Below are 21,483 nucleotides of genomic sequence, written 5' to 3'. Positions count from 1 at the left end.
TCCTGCCCATAATAGGAAGAAACTGATGCTAGGAAAGGAATATTCAACAGAATGAAATACATGATTTCCAGAAAAAAACTTACCAATTGTCCTCAACCAGGCTATAATATTGCTTTAAAATCTTAAAAGCTGTCCTTCCCCCAGCTTCAAAAAAATAAATCTGTATAAAACTTAAACATGGGTGAATTAACATTTTCAAGAAAAAGCCACTGAAGAACAGGCTGTTTTCAAATATGCTATTCAAACATGTAAGCATATACATTAGTCCAGGTGCTGGCAAGAGTTATAGGAAAGCTAATTAAACACAACCATTAGGGAAGATAGAAGAGAAGCAGTCAACAGATAATTATGAACTTTAAATAGAATTCATTCTTTCTGATTAAAACACCAAAAAAATCATTCTGTTTCTTTTGTTGTAGAAAGGACCGTAATTTAGTCAAATTGCTTTCTCACCTGGAAAGCTCAAGAAGTTAAGGATTCGAGGTTCAAGGAAAAGTTTTCTTCTTCAGTAACCATTTAAGTTTCCAGTTACTGATTAAACTGTACATTTACCTTCCAACAATGCACAGGAAAAGTCATCTATATACTATAATATTGTACCTTAGTCAAAACATCAGATCAAAATCAGATTTCTAAAAAATTTTTGGGGTAGAACCAAAAGAATTTAGCTCATTTGAATCATAAAAACATTAAAATCCACATGCTGCATGAATGTATTATATCTGAACAGTTTATTTTTTACTCAGCGGTAAATACTTAAAGGCATTGTAATCTAACTAGGAAGTTCAATCCTGCAAAACTCTATTTTTATCCTGTATTGCATATTTTACTACCCTTGTCTTCTTTGCAATTAGTTTTCTTTTATGTCAACTGTATCCACTGGACAGAAAGTCATTTAAGAAGATGAAATAAGATTTCGGGATCAGTGATAGCAGAATAACTTCTGGTCATTCCCTCACACTACTCTAAAGAGTGCTACCAAATACTTCTCAATTAATTTGGAGCTACTCATCTTCTTTGGCTGTATTTAGCATAGGAGAATAATTTTACATACCAGATTTAGCACTTGGATACTCCCTAGACTATCATCAAAAAGTTACATTATCGCAGATATAGGAAATGTGACAAAAAACCTATTACAAGTTAAAGAAGTGTCTTTTCCTTTTTGGTAATATTCCAACAGGTTCTATAGTTAATTTCTCGAAACTGCTTCTTTTTGTGAATAAAGAACCCATTTATATCTTCCATTTAATATGCCTAGATATCCAAGATTACATTCCCGATTTTGTAGACTCCTAATGGACATGAAATTCTGCTGTAACATTCCAGTAAAATGGGTCTAGTCAGATAAAAGTACTATAAAAGGGAATTTTTTAAAAATGCACACTTTGGAATTAAACACATCACATTTCTGAGCTCTGCAGATACTTCTTCAATCCAATAATCTCTAAATATAGTGTACAAGGAAGTGCATTTTAGCTACATTATTAATAGTAATTAAAAAAACCCCACACAACTTTTTTTTTTATTTTTTTTATTAATTATATACTGCAGAAAAGCCTGTTTTCTAAGCTTACCAGATTTGATGAGAGAACACCAAAACAGAGCTGTCTAGATGACAGAATGTCAAAAAGTTCTACTCAATGGCTGTCTAAGAACAGACATGTGTCCTGAAATTCATGAAATTCCCTGAAACTCAACCATGTGCCAGTTATTTGGCTTCTGTAAGATGAGACTTGCAATTCAGGCAGATAGAATATATTGAAACATGATCAGCTAATTAATGTCATTTACAATTAATATGGAGCACTGCAATACAGCTTTCTACCAATACAGATGCTTTTAAAATAGATTATAAATTTGCTTTACGTGTGTAATTTTAAGCAACCTTTAAGTGTGTAATTTTTACATTTGTTAATTTACTGTGTTTTTAAAAGCTGAACATGAATGTCCTGCTTTTACTATGCAACGGAAGAAGAATATAGTTTTCTTGATAAGATGAATTTTCAGTATACCTTTAGGAATAGCTGTGTGTTTTTTGGTTTTTTTTTTTTTTTTTCAATTTTTATTTTATAATCTGGCATCTGCAACTGAGTTAGAAAAGAAAACATTTTATATATATATATATAATTTTATTATTTTCTGGAATGCAAACCACTTTGGTAAATTTCAAATAATGTCAACAAATTTCTCTGCATTAAAAGCAGATATTAACAAGCATAATTCAATTATTTTAATTAATACCTAATACTGAAATACTTACACTTCTGTATTTGACAATATATTCCAGTATGGGGGCACCTCCATCATCTTGTTTAGTTATGCTAAGTTTAAAACTCTTGCCACTCTCTGGTTGTCCATGAATTGAAGGGGGGCTTGGCTCCCCTAAATAATGAAACAAACAGTAAATAATAATAATAATAATAATAATAATAATAATAATAATAATAATAATAATAATAATAATAATAATAGTTCAGCAGTGAGATAACTCTTAAATTACAGCTAGGAATTTGTCCATAATAATATTAATTAAAATCTTAAAATCAGTATGATCATTTTAACCACTACAGCCTCTATAAGAATGTTAAATACTGTGCTTGAAATATGTTCTTATGTAGATCCCTTATACAGGGAAACAAAATCATGTGAAGTATGAAAGAATTATTCATTTCTTTGAGACATTCTGACTCACAAAACTTTTAAATGGAATTTCCTTCCAAAATGATTTAGTCATAAATTCAGCAAGGTTGGTAACCTGCTACTGACACTGAAGTTTAGAAGACACTCTCTTACAGGAAAGCATCCACAACTTAAGCATAACATTTAATACTATATGAGATTTCTAAATTCAGTTTTTATATTTAAAGTAAATTTACTCTCCAATAAATCTACCAAGTCAAATTAGATAACAAGTTATTTAAGAATAACTTCTTCTTAGATAAGTGAATATTAAGAATAGATATAAAGAATAATATTTTTAAAACTAAAACCAAATGTCTTATTTATAATGAGAAGATAAAAGTAGTCTTAAAAATGCACTCAAAAGATTAACAGCCACTTTAAGACTCTTTCCTAGTCAAAAATCCACAGATTATTTTTTCTATATGCAATGCCTATTACATTTTTAAAAATAGATCCTAAATGAATATATACTAAAGTGTCTTATCTTCAAAATATCTGTAAATGTGCATTTACCCAGGGAGATACTTTTCCTTTAGAAATAATTGTAATATTCGTGTTTAACACTTACTAAAGTGTGGATAAACTCATATCACAACATAAAACTTATCTAGCTTTCTATCAGATAACATATATATATATATATATATATATATATATATATATATATATATTTATATATATATAATGTCTTTAAGTTTCTGTCGTTCTTCCATCAACGTGATAATAGGAGTAATAGGAAATTGTTTTATGTCTCCTGGGATATATTTAGAATATATTTATTCTTCAATGAAAAATAATTTTGTAAGCTGCCAAGATATTGTTTTGGGAGAGAAGAAATGTATAATATAATATAAGATATTATAATATAATATATTATAAAATAATATAATATAATACAATATTACCCTTAATGCAATCTAATCTAATATCACAGAAATATTTTGTGTTCTTTGTAGTTACATTACTTTTATTGCTCATTCCCTTAGGGCCAATATTAGCTACACTGAGTAACACCCTATTCAGGAAACAGTTCGGTTGCAACAGACAGACTTGTCTGGCAGTAGCTGCTGATGTATTTCAACATGTCTGTTTGATTACTATACACTGCCATCTGCTAATTCTTTTGCTTTTCTTCTCTCTGTGTATTTAATTTATTTACTGTTGTTTCTATTTAAAGAAATTTGGAAAAAAATATTTTTCATTTGCCTTTAATATTTTAATCTGAATCTCTGGCCTATAGTTATTACAAATACAGAATTGATTTCATAGAATTTCTCATGTGCATGTAGTCACAGTTAAAACAATTTATTCTCATCATTTCTTCCATAGCTTAAAATTCCTGTTTGAGGCTTGATAATTGCAGAACAATAGCAGCATAATTTGTTGAAGAAACGTCTCCAGAAATGGCCAATTCACTTCTCTTTGATGTGGATAATATCCTGAGTATTAATGAGAAAAAAATCCTTATTCTAGTAACTTTCATGGCTCGTGCTCCATTATATCAAAAAAAGACTTTTCTGAATCTCAAAAATGTAAGATAATGGGATAAATTCTCCAATTTCAGTTCACTCATACTTCAAAGGGTGGAATAACTAAACATGATTTCTGAGAAAGAATGTAAAGACCGATGTACACTGGGGAGTGGATTATAAACCTGAAACATTATCTACAGTGAATCATAATTCAAATCTAGAGATATAATAATAATAATAATTTTCATTTAACAGCACAAGTATTACTCACGGACAGGTAAGGTCTGAAAGATCTCAATTTTGCTATACTCTCCTTGCCCTTTTCCATTTACAGCAGCTACTTTGATTTCATATGTTGTGTTTGGTTCCAAATTGCTCAGAACAACGATAGCTAAAGGAAAGAAAAAAAAAAAAAAAAGGAATAAAATTTAATGAAGTAATAAAAAGAAAAATAAGACAATTTCATAATTTGCTTTCTTCACTTGTAAATTTATGAGTCTTACATTCTTCCAGTACATTGGTTTCAAACTTAGCTTTTTTGCTGAGTGCTAATAGTCCCTTTCTTAATTTGCATAAAATCTTTGTTGTGACTGAGCAAATTATGCTTCTGAAGGAACAGCAAAATCAGCATTAGAGAAGCAACAATTAAGGACCTTAACGGGGATCGATATTTTATGTTCAGGTTGTGAGCACCGTGCATTGGGTCTGCACAGCCAGGTTTTGGTAGCAAGGCAGCTACAGGAGTGGCTTCAGTGAGAAGGTGCTGGAAGCTTCTCCCATGTCTGACAGAGCCAATTCCAGCTGGCTCAAGGATTGACCCACTTCTGGCCAAGTCTGAGCCCATCAGCAACAGCAACCATCTGTGATAACATATTTAAGATGGAAAAAAGGTATTGTGCAGATGTTTTTGTGGCCAGAGAAGAGCAGGATGAGGCTGTGAGAGGAGCAGCCCTACAGACACCCAGGTCAGAGCAGAAGGAGGGGCAGGAAGTGCTCCAGGAACCAGAGCTGAGATTACCCTGCAGCTCATGGTGCAGCCCATAGAGATGCAGCAGTGCCCCTACAGCCCATGGGAGACCATGGGGATGCAGAGATCCACCTGCAGCCCATGGAAGTGGCACCCACCAGAGCAAATAGATGCTGAGAGAGGGCTTTGACCCTGTGGGAAGCCTGTACTGGAAGAGAGTCCTGAAAGGGGACCTGCAGACCCATTCCAGGAGCCCATGCCAGAGCAGAATTCCTGGTAGGACTTGTGACTCTGTCGGGGACCACACTGAAGCAGCTTGTCCTCAATGAACTGATCCTGGGGAAGAGAGACCCACGCTGGAGAAGTTCTTGGAGAACTGTTCCACAAGGGAGGGTCCCTGTGCTGGTGGATGCAGGAAAGGCTGTGCATGTTGTGTACCTGGACTTCAGCAAGGCTTTTGACACTGTCTCCCACAGCACACTCCTGGACAAGGTGGCAGCCCACAGCTTGGACAGGAGCACTCTTTGCTGGGTCAGGAATTGGCTGGATGGCCGGGCCCAGAGAGTGGTGGGGAATGGTGCTGCATCCAGCTGGGGACAGTCACCAGTGGTGTTCCCCAGGGGTCTGTACTAGGCCCAGTTCTGTTCAATATCTTTACTGATTACATGGATGAGAGTATTGAGTCTTTCAGATGACACTAAGCTGGGAGTGTGTGTTGATCTGTTGGGAGGTAGAAGGGCTCTGCAGAGGGACCTGGAATGGTTGGATGGATGGGCAGAGTCTAACAAGATGAAGTTTAATCAGTCCAAGTGCCAAGTCCTGCATTTTTGCCACAATAACCCCTTGCAGCATTATAGGCTGGGGACGGTGTGGCTGGACAGTGCCCAGGAGGAAAGGGACCTGGGGGTACTGTTAACAGCAGCTGAGCTTGAGCCAGCTGTGCCCTCGTGGCCAAGAAGGCCAATGTCACTAGGCCCGTATCAGGAATCCTGGCAAGCAGGAGCAGGGAGGTCATTCTTCCCCTGTACTCAGCACTGGTGAGGCCACACCTTCAGTGCTGTGTCCAGTTCTGGCCCCTCAGTTTAGGAAGGGCATTGACATGCTTGAGCACCTCTAGAGGAGGGCAACAAGGCTGTTGAGGGGCTTGGGACACAAGTACTATGAGGAACTACTGAGGGAGCTGGGGTTGTTTAGCCTGGAGAAAAGGAGACTCAGAGGTGACCTTATCACTCTCTACAATCTCATGAAAGGTGACTGTAGTCAGGTGGGGGTTGGTCTCTTTCACCAAGCAGTAACTGACAGCACGAGGAGACAGAGCCTTCAGCTGCACCAAGGAAAGTACAGGTTGAATATTAGGAAAATATTTTTTACAGAAAGAATGATAAAGTACTGGAATTGTCTGCCCAGGGAGGTGGTGGAGTCACAATCCCTGATGTGTTTAAAGAAAGACTGTATGTGGCACTTGGTGCCAAGGTTTAGTTGAGGTGTTAGGGCATTGGTTGGAATTGATGATCTTGAAGGTCTCTTCCAACGTAGTGATTCTCTGTTTCTGTGACCATTATCCCCATTCTCTGTCTCCCTGTGGGGGAAAAGGTAAAGCTGGGAAAGAAGGAGAAGTGGTGGGAAGGTGTTTTTAAGACTTGTTTTACTTCTCATTATCCTGCTCTGATTTTGGCTGATAATATATTCAATAATTTCCCCAAGCTGAGTCTGTTTTGCCCATGATGATAATTGATGCATGAATCTCTCCCTGTCTTTATCTCATGAGCCTTTTTTTACATGTTCTCCCCCCTGTCCAATCTCACAGGTAAGGGATATAGAGGCTGTGGTGGTCAAGTGATATCCAGCCAGGGTCACACATAGGAGACATGAGTCTGGCAAAAAAAATGATGGAATTTTTCCATCCTCCTTGCTGTCAACTGGCACAAAATGCATGTTCCAGCCACCTTCATACAGTTCATAACCTGCCATTTTTCCTTCATGGACAGCAGTATCAACTGTCCTTGATCTGTACTCCAAAATGCATCTACATGCACATTGATGGTGACTTTCTGGTGCTCCTCTCTGCCAGCTCAAGAATAGGTTCAAGACCTAAAATGAAATGTGCCTATTATGGTCAAAGAAAGAGATCTGAGTTATATACTGAGGACCTGAAAGAGAATTAGGCAGGTTTGTACATATTTCAGAGGAGGCGTATGGAAATACATAAATGTAATAATAATTAAATTATACATTTAAAAAAACCCAAACTTGGGAAGCAAAGGGGTGGCAACTTAGGACATGATTTCAGAAATCAGACTGAATTCCTGATAGTGATCATTCACAAAACCTAGCTCTATGATTCTACCTAAACATGCCATCTGAAGCAGAAAACAGGGGTAAAGCTTGCCAAAAAGTACAAAGAATACAATAGTAAATCTAGAAGTAAAATCCAGTAAAATAATGTTGGACTCTGGAAACCTTTATGGGAATACATTATAAATAATATCATAATGCTGTATTAACTAAAAAGCAGTGTTGAGTATGCACTTAGAAATGCGGATCGATGCAGAGTTCTTGGAACACTACCCTGCATTTAGAAGAAAGATTCCTTTTATTTTCTCTCCAGCAATTGCCTGGTTGCTGTTTGCCAGCTCTGTGATGAGCCCTCCATATGTCACATTCATACTGGGGAATGGACGGAAATTAGGTGGACTTGATTAAGGGCACAAGAGCATTTGTCTTGCCCAGGAAAGCAAGGGCTGTAGTGCTTTACAAGTGTCTGTAGAAATATAATATCTTAAAAAAGAGGCAGTAATATCAGTCCTTAGGGAGCCTAATTTTTTTCATTATAAAGGAGTATTTTTTTAGTTGCTTTAGGCTTTCTTTTGAAGTTATATATTCAATGAAAGCATAATTATTTTTGTCCATATTCTTTATTCTTTTCAGTCCAGATTTATTAGATTTTCTATTTCTTTAGTTTCTACAGCAGTCCAACAGAGTTCCCATTAAGTGTGAAGCTAAGATTTAATGATTTTGGAAAAACAGTAACTTCTACATTTCACACTCTATTATAGGCATTTTGCATGTATTTCCTATTGAAACATAATTGTTTTCTTGTAAATAGAGCAGTAGAATTGATTGTCTTCCAGCATGTTTTAGCTTTATCATTTTATGATATTTTAAAATATTGAATTCTAAAGTATAATCACATCATGAAAAAATAATGTATCATCATGAGAATAAGAACAGAATTAGGAGATGTAACATTTAGTTCTGTTAAGATGAAATTTAAAACGTGACTAAGCAGTAGCAGTATTTGACTTGCCTTTCAGCCATGATTACTTTCCAAGGATGAATAATTTCACTGAAAAGAAACCTGAGGGCATACCAAATATTAATGCTACTGTAAATGTTTTTAAAATTTAAACAACATAAAAGCACAACTATGAGTCTACATTTAAGAAAATGCAAATGTCTTAACCACATGAAACCTAAGGATCCAATTTTCTAAACACTCCTGGGACCTGTAAAAATTAATAAAATTACTTATATATGCAGTATGTAAAGAATCAGTGCATACTTCAGAATCCCCTGCAGAGCACTATGTGTCCAGATACAATGACTTTTGCAACTACATTTGTGGACTTAACCCAGATATATCTGTTAGTGTAATAGGTCCTCAAAATCTGACCCACTTAGTATCATTGATGGTGTGATGTGTATATATTATATATGTAGGAAAAATTACAACTGTGGCCTCCTGCAAAACAAAGAAAAGAACCGTTCTGGATTAGCATACATACTCCAGTTGTAAAAGAATACTTGGAGTAATTAAGATTAAGAAGTTGTTTCACAAAGAATAAAAAAAGTGTGGGACTGAAGAGTAGTCTAAGGGAAATGAAAATTACACAGCTTGCTGTTGAGAAGTGTTGAGATTGGAAGAAAATACTTCATAAACTGGTTAAGTTTTTTTTTACAATGTGTGTATCTGTTATTTAAGTATAAAATCAGCTTATTTATTTTTCTATATACAAGTACATTTTTCTCACAGGAAAATAGCCCTGGCCACAATGGATATTTTGATTTCTTTCACATTAAGAGCAGAAATGTGAAAGGAACCAGTCCACTGCATACCGTATGTGTACATTTTGCCATTGACATATTTATAGATGGCTTGCAAGTTTGAGATAAAACAAAAGTGAAATCCCTTTCTTTCAGAATATAATTTGAGATTTTCCAGTTTCTTCTAGCTGTTTTATCAGTAGATACTGTCTTTCTAATCACAGTATCTACGAGCTTTAGCTATATAATTCAATTTTGTAGATTGATTTTGCTGTGATTATTCACATAGTGACTGCTTAGATTGAGAAGTAGATTTGGAAGGAATACTCCAAAGAGGAAAAAGCAGAACAGTCTCCTGTGAACTCTCTAAATTAAATAAATTATCTAATTTAAGTTAGTTAGGTAATAAATTGACATGATGCACAAGACCTCAGAGCCTAGAGTTATCCATTTATAAATGAGGCTTTAAATCTCAAGGTACCCTTGGAGAACATCATGACACAAGAAGTTATCAGGTATATTGGTTTTGGTTTAGTATGCTATATTAAAGCTTTAATACAAAATTATTAATATTTTGACAAGGTATGCCATGAATATTGTTGCTTGTTTGGTTGGGTTTTTTAAATCTTGTCAACATAAATTAAAAAGAAACCCAGCAACAGAAAAAATTAAACCTTAATGAATAAAAAATTAAATTTAACCTATTATGTGGTAATAGGTTGGTCCTTTTTATATTAAAGTCCTTTTTATTCTATAGATTCTTGTAATTTGAAAGCAAATCTAATAAATTAAAACACAGAAATATGTTAGGAAAAAAATGCAGAACTTCATACTTTTTAAAATATAGCTTGCAAGCATTTCATCTAGAGAAGTTCCTTTAATTGTCACAGAATTTTAACTGCTGTCAAAATGAACCATGGGAAAGCAACATTTAACACAAGATTTGCTGTGAAATAAACTGTACCACAAATCCAAGTCACTAAAACAAACAAACAAAAAAATCCCCAGCTGCTTCTCTGGTTTGGGGTAGGTTGTTTCTGTTACTTTATTACAGTAGAATGAGAGGAAAAATGTCTGGCATATTAAATTGTCTTTTCACTGAAGTAATCTGCCTCAGAAACCTTCTAAGAATTGTGATATATTACATAAACCATTACCAAGGAAAAGAAGGTTAGGGGAACTAGCAGTGCAGTTCCTCTACATTAATCCCAAAGTGGATCTTATATGAGGTTAATTAACAGAAATAACACATTGTTACATTGCTCTCATTGGAGAGGTATCTGCTGCATAGAGCAGTGTTATTGCAGTTCCAAATTCAATCCCTTGAGGATGTCAGATCTAACAGAAGAAGGATATAAATTTATTTTGAAACAAAGTAGCTCAGACATATTGCTGCTGAAGTAACAGCTTCATTCCTATATATCTGAGATTGCGGTGGCAGGGTGAAATTTCTGTCAAAGAAGTATTACAAATTTGAGGATGTTTTAGGGTTTCTCTTCCTTACTTCTCTCCCTTTAATCTGAATCTATACTACTACAGAGGATGAATGCAGCCTGACTACTGTGCACGTTAATAAGTGGAGTGTTTTGATTTAATGGCACTTTGCTGCACCTATTACTCATTAGTTTACTACCCGCAAGGAAAAAAACTGAGTCCCCTGGAAATACCTAAATCTCTTTCAGAGGGGAAAAAAAATGAATAGCATTTTTATGAAGCTTAAACACATTTCTCTTTGTGGTGATGACTCATGTACTTTTTAAGGGCAGGAGAAAAAGTCATGGGAAGGCAACTTAAGGTAGTAAAGTAGTAAGGTTCTGTACAAATGTCTGAGACTCTTGTAGATGTTACAAAATATGAGGAGCTTTGCCCAAAATCTGTCTGCCTGGGATGAGCAACAACTGTTTTGTTTATTCTGTGTGTTTGCACAGTAGGAAGACGAGTATCAAATGTCTTTTTTTCTAGCTGAGACTCACAGTTGGATCACAGAAATATTGACAGAATTAAGTTAGAAATTGCCACGGGGGACAAATACAGGGGGAAAAATAAAAAGAAGATTTTGCTACACAATAGACAAAATTTTAATTCATATGCAGAAACAGCCATGCTGTCTCAGTTCCATCTGCCTGCCTTGCCCAAATAACAATTAATTTCATAAATACTCATTCAAGCATCTGGCTATAAATGTCAGAATTCAGCTAAACACAAATAAATTAACTGTAATAATGAAAATATTTCAAGTTGCATATTCTATGAAAAACTATAATGATGGCAAATCATATTGTCAGTGAAATCATTGGCTCAAATTGGAGACAAAATCTAACTTTAAGTAATTCCCTAAAACCCCAGAAACAAATGTTACCATTTTAGTCATCAGATAAAGTGGTTCTGTTCTCAGAATTTCCATCATTCTTTGCACTATAATGTATAATTATTACATTATTTTGGAATAAAAGTATTAAGGGTTTATTTAACTGTGAATACAAATAATTACCCATGAATAAAGATACACAGTGTAGTAGATCAAGTATAATTAATATAATCTTATGTTCACTAACATGAGTCATTTCTTTACAAAACACTTTTCAGTAGCTGACATTAAAAATGCATTTGGCAAAAATGGCTTTAATACTTTTATTTATGTTAATATAAAACACATTAAAACAATTACCATGTTAAGCTCCTTTCTTCCATGTATTTAGTATTTATTTTCTTGGGCTAGATTTTGAGATACCACTTTGCAAACTGAATCAAAAGTAGCCTCCTTATTCAGGGATTTTCTTAGATACATTTTCTTTGATATTTCTACTGAAATAAATCTAGTTAGAAAAGTTTAACTAATCTATGGGAAAATTACAGTTACAAAATGCACAGTAGTATAAATTAATGAAAATAAAGCAAGCAGGAGTGTAAACTAAAATGCCTAGAAAAGAGCAAATTTGTGGATTGACAACATAATTTATATTATATTGAATCAGCATGAATCCAGAAGATGGGGTTCTTCATTTAACAAACTTCAGGTATAACAATGAATAGATTTTCTTTAGAAGTTCATTTATTTAAAAAACACCCTTAGCTCAACTTGTATTTAATCAGAGTAGCAGCAGAGCACACAGGGAAAAAAAGAAAACATGCCTGGAACAGAAGCAATCTATTGAGCTAGATCATTGTTTCAGTAAACCTTCCACAACTTTATTCAGAACAGAAACACACTTGCAGGAATTGCATATTAAATAAATCACCAATGCAGAGTTAAAAAAAAAGCTAATGCATGCATTTTTTTAAGGCTATAGGTTTACAAAAAAAAATATACTTGCACTCCAAATAATAAAATAGACCATATTATCTTGGTATCTTCTTCAATTTTTTCTGTTACACTAATTTGACAATAAAATAGAATATTTCATGAATAAATCCTGTAATTAGTACTGATTATCATCCTATCAGTAATTGTGTGCAACCAGGACCTAGCTATGATAGATTTTGTTTCCCATCACCTCTACAATGGAATTTATATTTCAAATGCACACTCTTTAATATCCCTTTCTCCAAGTTTTTAGTTATATATTTCCTTGACTACCTTTATGATGATCAAGCCAGCTGCTTAATACCAAATATTTATAGATGCAGTCAACTTCCATAAAAGGCACTTGTAGATATTAAAGGAAAGGGAAATGGAAGTCAAAGAATAGGAAAGGGAAAAAGGAGAAGGAAATGGAAGACGAAAAGGAGAGGAGAAAGAAAAAATGGACGATTAGAAACTTCATAAGTACCATTACATATAAAGTTCAGGACAGAGAGTCCTTGAAACAACTGATATTCTCTGTAAGAAGATCCTGTTAAAATAAACAAAGGCATCCTGAATGAAAACGTTCTTTACAGGATGCAACAGGTAAAAATGGAAATACATACTCAGCTTCAAAATCACACAATTCAAACACATTAAAAAAAAAAAAAATGCTCTCTGAATTACCTAAGTTTTAAAGTGTCAGGTCTCCTCCCAGTACTCATTAGCCCTTAATTTTATTTATTTAATAAGTGTTTTAGAACAAGCTTTTAAGAAATACTTCTGTAATTTTGTGTGTGTGTGTGCATAGCACTGTCAGTGTTTTGTAGTGTTGCAACTTATTGGACAATAATTTAATTTCAATGTTCAATGATGGCTAACAGTTTCCTATCATAGCATTTAGAAGCATTCACTTAATCAATACAAATTCTGGATCTCATGGAGGCTGGTGAACTTCGGCATGGTCCTCAGAAGAAGTTATCACACTTTTTTTTTTTTTTTTTTTTTTTTTTTTTTTTGCATGTTCAGACCAGGTATTAGAAATATTGGTACACTGGAAGAGACATGAAGCACTGCAACAGGTTATACCAAGACAAGAGAGGGAGTAATCTTCATCCCTGGGACTTGAGACTGAGTTAGACAAAATCACACCTGACCTGATCTAGGACTGACAGTAGTCTTGATTCAAGCAGGAGGCTGAACCAGATAAACACCAGATATCCCTTCCAACCAAATCTTTTGATCCTATAAATTTAAGGGGAATACTGTCTTGGTTCTTGGAACTCCATTTTGCCCTCTGCTGTAAAACTATTGTACAACTCTTAATGCAAAGATTTTGCTTGGAGGAGCAGCCAGACACTTAAAAATCACTACACTAAAAAGTTTAATGAAACAATAAATGAATAAAAGTGAAAGTGAAATCAATGGGAATTTGGACTTCTACCAGATATTTTCCCCATGATGTGAGAAGAAAGTATCGCTCAAAATGCTTTCTAACATATGACTAATGTTCTCAGCAGGGTTCATTGTTAAATATTTATGTCACTATAATTGCTGCAAATTTAGTAGTACAAATGATACTGCTAGATATAAAATTTGATTAAGTTAAACATTTGCATTAATCAAATTTACTTTCTGTAGACATTAGTTTTAAAATTATCCTGTAAAGAAAAATTTGAGGCCATTGAATACACAGAACTTACATAGGCAATATGAACACAGTAAGACAGCAGAATTAAGACATCTAGGTAATACTTTGTGGAGTGAACACAAAACACTAAAAAATGTAGTAAACAAATAGCAGTTGTAATCTCGGTGCAGAAGGGCAACTGATACCTTCATTAATATAATTTACACTATCATTTATCCTATTGTTTTTTCTCTTTTTGCATACCTCCCAAGGCTGAGAAAAATGGTTAATGGGAGCCAACTCAGAAAATAAAACAGCATCATTTATTAGGAGACTACAAAAACATGTTCTTTGTTAGCTTGTAGGTAATGGTAGTATGTATTCTCTGTCCTATATCAAAGTTTGGAATCTAACCTGGATTATTGAAGAAGGCAGTATACTTTGAAGGGGGAGGCAGAAGTTACCTTCCTTTCTTCTACTCTTGCTGGAGCTATATCACTTTGTCTCATTCCTCAATTGCATAAATCAAACTGAATCCTATCCCAGTCTATTTCATACATGGCAGAAACTTAATTTTCTCACTCCCCCTTGCAGGGCAGAAAGAATTACTTGTATGTCAGTTTTTTTCCTGTGAGATTTTTTTTTTCCTTTTTTTTTTTTTTTTTTTTTTTTCTTTTTTTTTTTCTTTTTTTTTTTTTCCAGTTCTTACAGTGGAGTTCCTGTTGTGACTTCCATCCCATTTGAAATTTGCAACCCAAAGCTGAAGTTGAAAATGGTCTCCTACATTCAAAACTGTACCCATGAATTCTTTGTTACTGAGAGGTCCTGAGCAGGTGAGGTAGGCTTCACCTGAATTCACAGTAGACAAAAGCCATTATCTTCTAAGCATGAGGCCCTCACTGGTTTCCATGGGGCACCTGGAATACCTTCTATTGAATGCGTATGCAGTAGCTCATGGTGTAAAAAAACTACATAGTTTGTCATCTGAAGATCCTGGTTACTGCTTTTAATATATCAGGGTGAAACTCAGGTCTAAACTAGCAACTTATCCTCAACTAGTCACTGATTATTGGGCAAAATTCACTTTCTTTGTATCACACACGTACTCTCAAAATAAACCACCAAAAAAAAAAACAACAAAACAAACAAAACAAAAAACCAAAACCAAAACCAAAAAAAAACAAAACAAAACAAAAAACCCAACCAAAAACCAACCAAAAATACCCCACAGAATCACTTCAGTTGGAAAAGACCTCTGAGATCGAGTCCAAGCTCTGACTAACTGCAAGCTTGTCAGCTGCCACATCCATTTGTTTCTTGAACCACTCCAGGGATGGTGACTCTACCACCACTCCCTGGGTAGTCCATTCCAAAGTTCAACAACCCTTTCAATAAAAAAAATTCCTCTTGATGTTCAGCCTGGACTTCCCTTGCTGCAGTTTAAGACTCTGTCCCCTTGTCCTGACACAAATTTCCTGGGAGAACAGACTGCTCCCCACCTGGCAACAACGTCCTTTCAGGGAGTTGTAGAGAAGGGTAAATTCATCCCTGAGCCTCCTTTACTACAGGACAAACATCCCTAACTCCCTCAGCTGCTCCTCACAGGACTTGTGTTCCAGACATTTCCCCAGCACCATTGCCCTTCCCTGGACATGTTCCAGACCCTCAATGTCCTTTTGGCAGTGAAGGGCCCAGACCTGAACACAGGCCTCCAGGTGTGACCTCACCAGTGTCCACTTATCCCAAGGGACAATCCCTGCCCTGGTCCTGCTGCCACACCACTGCTGATCCAGGCCAGGTGCCATAGGCCCTCTTGGCCACCCAGGCACATCTGGCTAATGTTCAGACACGGTTGACCAGCACTCTCAGGTCCTTTTTCTCCCAGCAGCCTTCCAGCTATTCTGCCCCAGCCTGTAGTACTGCAGGGGGTTGCTGTGGCCAAAATGCCTCCAAAGTCTAAGAAAAGAACGACTTTTAACAACTGCAACTTCTTCCTGTTATCAGCAAAGTTCTGCAGAGCTAATTTTTTTTTTTTTCTGATGAGGAAACAACATAGCATTTAAAATGTTTTGTTTAACAAAATGCAATTAACTTATTTTCGTATGGTGTTACAAAACTGTGCTGTGTTATTATGTACAAATTAGATGTACATAATACAGCCTTCCTTAACCAGACAGATCTAAACTGCCTATTACTACAAATATATCAGTTCTCTTACAGTGAAACAAAACAGATGTTGAGAATTCAGAAATTCTTAATGGCAAGCCAAAGGAATACCTGAGGGCACAGGGAATGAATGTTTTAAATACTATGCTCAGAGAAGCAGAGAATTTTTCATAGGTAAATTCATACGTGTTAGCAAGCCTTTTCTCTCAATTAAGACTGATATTTAAAATTCCAACATTTTCAATTTTGCTCTAATTCTGCTTCCTAACAGTAATAAACAGAATATGTAAAATCTGTATGACTTTTCTCACTTAAATTGCTGTAGCCTTGGAGCTGCCTAAGAAGAAGGTTCTGACAAGAAGTTCTGTCTTTAACTCCTCTAAGCCATGCACTTTTCAACTCTGGAGCATGTAAAGTGTGAGGAAAAGAAAGTCTACTTGCTCTGTTACCCAATTCAGGAGCTGGTAGAAACCCAGCCACTGTGGAGAGTGTGATCGACAGCTGACTAGCTGCAAAAAGTCACGTAGACATGAGAGAGCTTTGCTGAGCACACAGGCACTCTCACGAGAACCAGCAAGGCAGCAAGGTTAGCATGTCCTTGAGCACAGCTGTTATACAATAATAAGACCTTGTGGTTGAAAGATATGAGGGAGAAGTATGGTAAAACAAAAACTTAATCTATGTAACCACAAAGAAATGTAGAAAGAGGCGTAGCTGACCTTTAATCTGAGCACCAATCCTGAGCTTAACTTTTGCAATATGTATGAGCCTTATTAGTGTTATTATAAATGTGCTGTGTGAATCAACAATAAACGAGATTTGCCGATCACTCATATTGAGTGCCACATTTCTCCCGCCGTGGATTTCCCACACAGCCACCACCACTTGAAATAAGAATAAAGCAGCTCCTGATTTTTGCTACCCCCACAGAGGCCATTTTCATGGCCCTGAATGTGTCTTTCCTAACATTCCCTACTTCATAAACAGAAAGGCCTCAAGGCTGACATGAATGATGATTTCAAGAACTGCTCTTTTGCTTGTTACATGCAAAGATAATTTTCCTTCATAACTTTTTTCCTCATCCCCATCATATTCCTGTATATTACAATTTATTTCTTATCAATGAAGAAAGAAATGGGGAGACAGAAAAAAGGCCATAAAACCTCTCAATATTTAAAGATATTGTGAAATGTAATACAGATCAGGTCATGCTATTGTCCTGTTGCTCATTCTTGTATGTGGCTGAAGGAGATCTCTATTCATAACCACTCTGTCATTCAGCGCCCTTGAAAATACTTAAAGATACTCTGTCATCCAGGAGCACTTTTCTGTTTTGTATTACAAAGTGCAGCAGAAGTTTATATACACATAAATATTCCAAAAATGTACTTTATCTTTTTCTAAGTAGACAAGCAAGGTACAATAAATGTTAGATGAATACAATACACACTTGAAAGGCAAAATTTGCAGCTGCACCATGTGTCTCATTTATCAGTTATTCATACCCAATACTGCACTGCATCACTCTTTGCTTAACAAGATTTACCTTTACAAGCCACGTCAGCAAGACCTTTACATCAGGTCAGCTCTTCACCCTAAATTTACTTGAGAGTGTGCAGTTATGAAAAGCCTGAAAGGCCTAAATAGGAAATAGACCAGAATTATCACAACAGCACCAGGTGAAATACATTTAGAATGATTCTTCACCTATTTTCTTATTAAAATATTTACTGCATACCCTTGCAACCAAAGTATCTTCCATTTGTTCTTACAGATTTTCAAGTTTGTGTCTTGAGAAAACCGTAAATCACGTTCTGCAATGAGCTTTGACTGGTTGACTAAATGCAATTAAAAACACAGAATTACTAGGAAAAAAAGAGTAAGCTCAGGTAGTGGTTATATCTGCATAACACTCAATTGCTTTTAGTTATGAACTCATGCTATGCAGTAAATTGTTTGGATTCTCTTCACTTCTCATGACATTTTATTCACCCTCAAATGTGGAAAGTGCATCTCATTCTCCTGATGTTTCGGGTTAGTATAAAAACCTGAAATAAACATAGTTTTCCATTTACACTCCTCACTTTTCAGTCCCTCTAATCCATCCATGCAATTTAGTTTAAGACATTTATTTACAGTTCAACCTTTTCAACCACAAGAGCCTTTTACAACGAAGATTTGGATGGAGGCCAAAATTAGTGTAGAGACAGAATTAAAAGGTTGAATAACTTTCTTACATGCAGGTATATATACAAAATATACTGGATAAAAAGTGGTCTTTGTCCTCATATTTAATTGTAGCCTATAGTGGTTATAAAACAGTATGCATTCTTTGTGGTTTTTTTTTTTTTTTTTAATGACAACTTGCCATTGAAAATTTTATTGGCAAATCACATGCCATTTTATCCCAAGAATTAAGATCTTTTAAAATTTAAGCACTTTTTAGCACTTTTTATTAATTTTATTTGGATCAGGTCTTACAACACTATAGTGTAATAACATATATGCATATATCTATATATGCAATTCGTACCTTCCTGTAATTTCAAAGTTGGTTTAAGATTGAAAAAACCTGTTTTTAATCAAGCTAAATATTCAGTTTATTTGGAAAAAAAAAAAAAGAGTTTTGGCTTATCAATAGTGTCATCAGTATATTAGCTGATAAGAGGAATGATTCGCAAAGTTTTTGAAAACATTACCAATTATTGCCTGCTGAAAATGGACAGTTTCTTAAAAGAAAACTCTAATTTCAGTCAATTTGACAATGTGACAATAAATATGACATAATGAAAATGTTGGGTATAAAGCAACAATTTATTTTTGGGGTCTAGCTTTACAGGGGTTTTTCATCCATGATTTTGCTGTTCTTAAACTGCCTGCCCAACAGTCTGATAAATGAAAACCATATCCTAAAGCTCAATCCATGACACAGAAATGTTTCAGAATGGCTTATGCCATCATTTAACAGATACAAAAACATCTTAGTCTCCAGGTACTTCTAGATTTGTGGAGTACACACATAGTATTCCAGAAAGGCATAAACATTCAGAACAATAACTGTTATTGTGGAATTGAATGTGACCACAATCCATGTCATAGAGTAAAATCTGGCAGATTTTTCAAGGAATTAAATGTCTCAAGGTGTATTTTCCCCCTGGGACAGGCTGATGAATGCAATTTTCCTTCTGCTTTTGCAGCTTGCAGTAGAAATTAATGAATTCTGCCTTGAAGATTTTCAACTCTGAAAGTAATCTTGAGTGCTGACTTAGCCTACCAAACTATTTGCAATTTATTTCTGTTTGATCTACAGATTATACAGATATATTCTCCTTAATCATGAAACTCATTAATAAAAATGTTTTAATTAATGGGATTTTTATCTCTCAGGAATCTATTTGAAAGTCTTCCAGGTTCAATGGTCAAATATTGCTACACTGGGAAACTGTTTCAGTAATCACTGGGGTACATACTTTCATGCTTCAGTATAAAAGAAGCAGTAAACACCAAACCTGCAACCTAAGAGGTAATTCATGAGAATTCTTATTTATCTATCTATTAGATTTCCTCTCAGATGCAATAACAAGAGATAGTAATTGCTTTGTTCTATAATAAGAAAGAGTATATTTTTGCATAATAGTGTTTCTGAAATCTCACAGGAAATCTTTGCAGAAATTCTTCCCTATGAGGGTGGTGAGGCCCTAGCAGAGGTTTCCCAGAGAAGCTGTGGCTGCCCCACCCCTGGAAGTGTTCAAGGCCAGGTTGTATGGGGCAGTGAGCAACCTGGTCAAGTGGAACGTGTCCCTGCTCATGGCAGGGGTTTGGAATGAGATGAGCCCTCCAACCCAATCCAGTCTATAATTCTACGATTGAATAACATTTTGAAGTCTTCTAAAACAATTTCTGTTCATATGATGCCCACCAAAATGTCCTGCTCAAGGACAGAAAATGAAGTTTAGTAGTTTTAACCAAAAACCTGATCTGCACAGACAAAAACAAAACCCAAAAAAAATCTATCCCCCACTCCCCTCCCAAACAAACCAAAAACACCACACCATTTCAGAGTTTGGAATGTAAAATATATAATATATGTATATATATATATATATATGTGTGTGTGTGTGTATATATATATATATATGTGTGTGTATATATATATATATATATATATATATATACACACACACATATATATATATAAAATAAAAAGTAAAAGAGAAAAATGGAATGACCTTATTTTAAATTTACTGGTTTATGTTTTGTTTTTACTAAGAACTTTTATTATGAGTTGCCTACATCATGGGTACCTTCTCACTGGTATAGATAATCAAAACTAAATAGAACAATACAGAGTAGAGGACTTCAAGTTTTGATTACCTCATCAACACAGGCATTGCTTTAACTTTAGGGACACATGCAGTAAAAGGACCAGCAGTACCAGCACAGCAATTTAAGAACATATCTTGGGTAACAGAAACCACTTATCTTCTATAATGTGCCTTAAAACCCGGTTAAATGCATGTGAACAAAATAGTAGAGATATGACCTGGCTTGAAAAAAAACCCCTCATTTCACAAACTGATAAATATGGAATTTCCATCCATAGAGTCATTTAGAACTCAGGGCAAAGCCCTAGGAAAACTTGGAATTCGGCCCTGCTGCAACCTGGGGGAGCTGGAACTGATGATGACAAGGTTCCTTTTGGGACCATTAGGAATTTAGAAAGTTAAATTATTCTAGGATTTAATGAAATACATTAAATTTAGTGTACTCAGATAAAAAAGGAAATAAACAGAACCTACTGAGATTTGAATGGGAAATTACAAAGAATTAGTAATTTCAGATTCGAGCTATAAGTTGTTAAAACCCAAAGAGAAAAAAGTAAAGTTAGACTGACAGAAAATATTTGCATTAATGCTTGTAACTGGATGACTCCTTATTAACTGAAACTGAAATATTACATTTATTGTTCCTCAGGTTGCATATAATTAAGATGATGTACAAGCTTAGATTTTTTTCCTTATTTTTTATTTTTCAGAAAATTAATATAATGCCATTTGTACTTCACCTGTCAAGGGTTTTCTTTTCTTCCAGAAAAAATTATTATTTCAACATTTCTTAGATAGAAATATTTTTCATCCTTTCATTTTGCCCTATAATTTGTAAAAACATTTATATTTCTCTTCTTCTTGCTCATAGTCTTGCTATGTAATCACAAGGCTTCAAAAATTATAGTCTC

At 35.0% G+C, this 21,483-nt stretch overlaps 1 protein-coding gene across 1 annotated transcript in view; it reads right to left on the bottom strand.

Moving 5' to 3' along the window:
* Positions 1 to 21,483, bottom strand: part of NCAM2 (neural cell adhesion molecule 2) — a 294,798-nt gene that overhangs the window by 44,033 nt on the left and 229,282 nt on the right. The window contains exons 13-14 of the mRNA XM_066206786.1: positions 4,429 to 4,548; positions 2,264 to 2,385 (exon numbers count right to left, since the gene is read on the bottom strand). Coding sequence (XP_066062883.1) covers positions 2,264 to 2,385; positions 4,429 to 4,548 — 242 coding nt within the window. The remainder of the gene's footprint in view (positions 1 to 2,263; positions 2,386 to 4,428; positions 4,549 to 21,483) is intronic.

This window comes from Chamaea fasciata, unplaced genomic scaffold, assembly GCF_029207755.1.
Source record: "Chamaea fasciata isolate MVZ Bird 193981 ecotype frontalis unplaced genomic scaffold, bChaFas1.0.hap1 SCAF_2, whole genome shotgun sequence".
NCBI lineage: Eukaryota > Metazoa > Chordata > Aves > Passeriformes > Sylviidae > Chamaea > Chamaea fasciata.
The sequence above is the reverse complement of the archived record's forward strand: the minus strand, read 5'-3'. Positions and strand labels throughout refer to the sequence as shown.